At 37.7% G+C, this 6,000-nt stretch overlaps 2 protein-coding genes across 2 annotated transcripts; one reads left to right on the top strand and one right to left on the bottom strand.

Moving 5' to 3' along the window:
- LOC146675388 (uncharacterized) lies at positions 1 to 1,909 on the top strand. The gene is made up of 5 exons (XM_085385504.1): positions 1 to 43; positions 120 to 464; positions 555 to 887; positions 1,498 to 1,718; positions 1,814 to 1,909. The coding sequence occupies exons 1-5, from the start codon at positions 1 to 3 to the stop codon at positions 1,907 to 1,909; spliced, it is 1,038 nt and encodes a 345-aa protein (XP_085241630.1).
- A 1,815-nt stretch (positions 1,910 to 3,724) lies between these two features.
- On the bottom strand, positions 3,725 to 5,583 carry LOC146675387 (uncharacterized). Its single transcript, XM_085385494.1, has 5 exons — positions 5,541 to 5,583; positions 5,120 to 5,464; positions 4,697 to 5,029; positions 3,904 to 4,029; positions 3,725 to 3,810 (listed from the first exon to the last, which is right to left on the bottom strand). Exons 1-5 carry the CDS (start codon positions 5,581 to 5,583, stop codon positions 3,725 to 3,727), a joined length of 933 nt encoding a protein of 310 aa, XP_085241620.1.
- Between the last annotated feature and the right edge of the window lie 417 nt (positions 5,584 to 6,000).

The raw sequence follows: 6,000 nt of genomic DNA, 5'->3' as shown, positions 1-6,000 counted from the left end.
ATGAAGATGTTCTTTGTGAACGTTTTCCTGATCTGCTCTTTATGTAAGTAAAAGAAATTGACTTGTGTAAACTTTTGATCTTCATTTGTGTGAAACTGAGTCTGTCTGAATTATTTCAGGTGCAGCACAGTTAAGTGACGTCTCTCAGCCTGAATCTTTGAAAACAGTGAAGATTGGCGACTCAGCTACTATTAAATGCTTCATAAAGAGCGCATCAAAGAAAATCGTGTGGTACAAGGTGACTACAGGGAGGAAACTACAGCTGGTGGTAAAAACTAATTCTCAGTATAATGTGAGAGAGTTCAGTGATGAATTTGTTAACCGTTCTTCAGTTAAATTTGACATGACTAACAATCATCTGACCATAAATAAAACATCATGGGAAGATGTTGGAACATACTTCTGTGGAGTCTTACACATAAGTGAGGTTCAGTTTGGGTCAGGAACATTTCTGATGTTGACAGGTATGTTTGGACATGTTTGCATTTCAAATAATTTCAATTGAATGTGAACACAGTGCTAACAATCTCACTCCAAATGGTTTGTTTTCCAAGGTGCAAAGACAATCAGCGACTCTGTCGTCCAGCAGCCAGAATCAAAGTCAGTGAGGTCCGGAGACTCTGTGACTCTCAGCTGTTCTGTTCACTCTGCTCAATGCACAGCAGAACTCACTAGTTTCATGTGGCTGAAAAACTCGGATCGTTCTGCTCCAGAGATGATTTATTGCTCTGACAATAAGAACAACATCTCCCAGAGAACTGACAGAGGACGAACTACCTGCGTGTACAACTTTGTCGTCAGGAGCCGGGATGATGCTGGGGTCTACTACTGTGCTGTCAATGCATGTGGACAAATACTGCTTGGAAATGGGACAACAATCAATAATGGTAAGACACTAGCAGTGCATTTTTAAACTTTTTAAGGCAGGGATAGCTCAGTAGATAGAGTGGTGGCCCCATGATCGGAAGGTCGGGGGTTCGACTCCACTGAACAGCTACCCTGAGGTACCCCTGAGCAAGGTACCGTCCCTACACACTGCTCCCCGGGCGCTGCATTGGTGGCTGCCCACTGCTTCACTGGGTGAATGGGTTAAATGCAGAGGAACTATTTCCCTATGGGGACTAACACGCACACTTTACTTTACACTTTAAGGTTCAACGGTTTTTAAATGTGTTTCTTTAAAGTGTAGTTTCCAGTAGATTAGATCCAAAGACAACAAGTCTGTGAAACTTTGCCAGATTTGTCCTTTTTATCAGAATGTCAGATCTAATTAAACCCTCTAAAAATACCAATATCCCCAAATACAAATTCTGCTTAGAAATGGGACCAAGATTGGTTTTAAGTGTAAGTAACTTTGCAGTAGAAAATCATGCGTTTAAAATTTCCAAAATGCACGTATGATGATTAACTTTTTAAGATCTGTTTTGCTTTTTATTTTATACATTAGAAGTTGCTTTGAACTGAACATCTTATGCCTCCTTCTGTCTGCATTTGTAGACGGCATCAATTATCATGAGACACCAATACCATGCATCATCATCATCATCATCATGGGTGTTTATCTGGTTTTCGCTGTGTTCATGATCAGTAAGAGAAAACGCTACCACTGTACAGTAACCGATGCTGTTGATCTCTATACTGTGTGTTCCACTGAGCATAACACCAATCACTTTGCCTGCTTTTCAGAGTTTAGCTCAGGACTTTCACCTCTGTCCAAGGTATGTGCTGTTTAGTTGAATATTTATATAATCATTACACCATCCTAAGTGGCTCATAATTTTGATTTCATTCACATTATTGTACTTTTTCTCAGGTTCGATGTGAAGAAAACCTCGAAATCAAGAGATCAAATGAACAGAGAGATGGTATCTGGAGTGAATGTGTGTACTCCAGGGTGAAGCTACACTGAACTGAAGCCGTTCCGACTTTGATGCCACATGTCTAGACATGAACTTATTACTGTAGCTTTGAAATGTTCAGGCTGTTCTCTAGCTCTTTCTAACATTATCCTGCTCGATCGGTTTAAAGCCTGCTCTTTTTTTCTTTGTTTTGTTCTAAATAAAATTTTTGTTATCTATTCTGTAAGACAGAGGAATGTGAGATGAAAGCTGACATGTTGATGTAATCTCTTGCTCACTTTCTTTCTCTTTCTGTCATTTTTATATGACAGACCAGTTTTTTTTTTTTTTATCAATAATAAGCACAAATCTTGACTTTTAAAGTAAAGCATTTTCATCTTTTCATGCATCGTATCTCAATTTTTTACTGTTAGCACGGAGGGGGTAAATTGGGTGTTTTTAAACTTTTGGTCTGCATCTGTGGCCTTGTGAAGTCTTTCTTCTCTTTGGGGTTGTCTTTTGATCAATTATTAATTAATTCATGTTTAAACTTAAATTTGAGTTCTCATATGGGAATATTTTCAGTTTTGTTAACTAAAATTTTCAAGCTTTTATGTTACAAAACATTGATCAGCAATAACTGCAGGCTGTATCTTTCTTCTTGCTCAACCTGAACTACTTCCAGTTGATATTTTCTGCAGGCAAGTACGTACAAAATGCTTTACAGAAAGGTTCAAAATTATGATTCCCTGACAATTACAGAAGCCCTGAGCAAATTTAAAGTTCATGACAGCAGGTAGTAAACAAATGAGCTTCTATTATGGCTGGTCTCCTGGTGGAAACACACGTTTTCCTATATCCTGCTTAAGGGTATACCTCTCATGGCTGTACACACTACATCACTGGATCTCATTACTGTCAAAAACCAGCCAAGGACTGGTCAGGGATACAAACACAGTCCTATCACTGCCATCTTAACCTTCTGTATCTGTTCATGACTCTGTTTAACTTAAAATATTATATTGATTATAGAAGAAGGGTGTTATCGTTGGTGAGTGTAGGGTTTTTCCAAACATGAACATTTTTGTTGTAAAACATTTTACAGAAAAGATGCTCACTTAAAACATTCATATTAATCTGAAGAGAAAAGAAGGGAGGAATCTACATTTTAATATATTGTCATGTATGATATAAGTCACAACACATTTCTCTGAATTAAAATATTTTTTTTGTTACACTAGTTAGTGTAATTTCTTAACCAATAGCCTTGCTGCCAAATACAAACCTACAGCAAACATCACATAGCAAAGTGTTCTGCAGGACAATTTGTGAAATGGAAAGTATTTCAGTCCAAACATAAAAGTATATCAAAACAGTACATTTGGTTTTCACAGTGCAAGGCAGAGTAAATAACTGAAGACTTATACATGCCATTAGTGAGAAGCTGGTTGTTAAATGTGACAGTCCATGAAAAGCATGCTGGTTTTAAAATCCGAAGGATACAAAAATATGAATTTAGCTTACAAAGAGGTGAAGTTGAGGAAATGTTCTAAACTTCTTTGATTATAGTTTGAATGCTTGTATGCACCACTGAACAGAGATATACTACCTATGAGGGATGCAAGACATTCGTAATTTGTCATAGCTTGGTCGTATTCCCATGATGAAACTTTGATGTTCTGTTGTCAAGGTTTGAGTGTAGAGTAAATTACAGCGTCTCCATTGGCTTTTACTGTAGGTTGTCTGGGCCTGATACTATTGTGAGCCAAACACACAGATGTATAGACGACTGTATCACCAGTCTGTGAAAAAAGGAATTTCCAATAAATAAATATATAATAAATATAGTCATGTCCTGACGAACAAATTAAAATATGTGAAATAATCTATTGCTGTTTGATGACTGGGATAGGCTGCCATGAGGTGGATGGACTAAGACAAACTCTCACCTGACTGCTTTCATCGGCCGCTTCTGTGGAAAAACAAGCATTAAAAGATACCAATAGTTAGTAGTTACTGCAGAATAACAGAATGTGGATCTCATCCTGCATAAAGTTTTACACACCTGCAGATTTCTTCATTCTTGTCTTGCAAAATGTCACTACAAGGAGGAGCGTCACAGTTCCAAGAACCATGTTTGACAGCATCAGTGCAATAACGGTCGGACTCAGTGATATGCCTTCAGTGTCTGCTGTAAACATGATACATGATTTAACATTTAATAAACACACATTTACTGATTTAGACAACACTAATTGCGATTAACTGGATTTAATGTAGAATTTGGCTACTTACTTTTACCACAAGCATTTTGTTTTCTGCACAAATGGGTCAACAAAGTCAGACAGCAGTGAAACAGATAAAGATAAATGAAGTATATGGTATATTTAGATTTTTGTTTTTTTTACCACTTGCTGTGACAACGTGCAAAGTGAAAACCTTATCTCATCTCTGATCTCTTCAAAGCTACCAGATTTTCTTGACAAACACTTACATGAAGAAGATGATCTGCCACTTGACTTGAATGGGTGGTTTGTGGGTTTTTTATTTTTAATGCGTTTAATTAGATCTGACTTTCTGTGGACACCGTACGTACTTCACATTGCCTCAGTTAAAAATAAATAAATTTAAAAAACTGAACTGATCGGTTTTTCACCCTCCCATTTATATATGTTAAGGTAAATACTTATAAATAATCAGGTCGCAAAATAGTTTTTGTAAATTTGGACTTTCTGTTTCAGTGAAGGTTTTCTAACTTTTTAACAATTTGTCAACTGCACTTTGAAGAAAAATATTTCAATACCTTTGAACTTTAAAGTGAAAGTAAAAACTTTAAAAATGCACTGCTAGTGTCTTACCATTATTGATTGTTGTCCCATTTCCAAGCAGTATTTGTCCACATGCATTGACAGCACAGTAGTAGACCCCAGCGTCATCACGGCTCCTGACGACAAAGTTGTACTCGCAGGTAGTTCGTCCTCTGTCAGTTCTCTGGGAGATGTTGTTCTTATTGTCAGAGCAATAAATCATCTCTGGAGCAGAACCATCCGAGTTTTTCAGCCACATGAAACTAGTGAGTTCTGCTGTGCATTGAGCAGAGTGAACAGAACAGCTGAGAGTCACAGAGTCTCCGGACCTCACTGACTTTGATTCTGGCTGCTGGACGACAGAGTCGCTGATTGTCTTTGCACCTTGGAAAACAAACCATTTGGACTGTGATTGTTAGCACTGTGTTCATATTCAGTTGAAATTATGTGAAATGCAAACATGTCCAAACATACCTGTCAACATCAGAAATGTTCCTGACCCAAACTGAACCTCACTTATGTGTAAGACTCCACAGAAGTATGTTCCAACATCTTCCCATGATGTTTTATTTATGGTCAGATGATTGTTAGTCATGTCAAATTTAACTGAAGAACGGTTAACAAATTCATCACTGAACTCTCTCACATTATAGTAAGAATCAGCTTTTACCACCAGCTGTAGTTTCCTCCCTGTAGTCACCTTGTACCACACGGTTTTCTTTGATGCGCTCTTTACGAAGCATTTAATAGTAGCTGAGTCGCCAATCTTCACTGTTTTCAAAGATTCAGGCTGAGAGACGTCACTTAACTGTGCTGCACCTGAAATAATTCAGACAGACTCAGTTTCACACAAATGAAGATCAAAAGTTTACACAAGTCAATTTCTTTTACTTACATAAAGAGCAGATCAGGAAAACGTTCACAAAGGACATCTTCATCTTGTCTCCTTCTTCAGTACAGCAGTCCACACCTAATGAAGCAGCAGTATACTTCTCAGATTTAAAAACGCCAGCTTGTCCTACATTTTGCCACATCTGACAGGTCTGATTGGTTCATCACCATCACACTGCAGAACATGATTGGCTCTGTCGAGTAAAGTGGCGTAATGAGAGAGATTGAGGTCCCCTGGCCGTCCCCTGCCATCAAAGCTGAGGGGGTAAAAGGACTTGACATTCAGCCTTCTGAATAGAATAGAATAGAATAAACCTTTATTATCCCATCAAATTTGTTGAAAAATGTGTTGTGTAAACATCAGAGAGCTACAACAGAGCTTTTTCCTCCAGTTTGTTGATCATCTTTATTCTTAGTTAAAGACAAATAAAAAATGTAAGTGATCAATATGCAGAGAAATGCAG

The sequence above is a fragment of the Rhamphochromis longiceps genome, linkage group LG3, assembly GCF_057381845.1.
Source record: "Rhamphochromis longiceps isolate RC_006_pf linkage group LG3, R_longiceps_female_GT1.1, whole genome shotgun sequence".
NCBI lineage: Eukaryota > Metazoa > Chordata > Actinopteri > Cichliformes > Cichlidae > Rhamphochromis > Rhamphochromis longiceps.
This window is presented reverse-complemented; position numbering and strand designations above follow the sequence as displayed.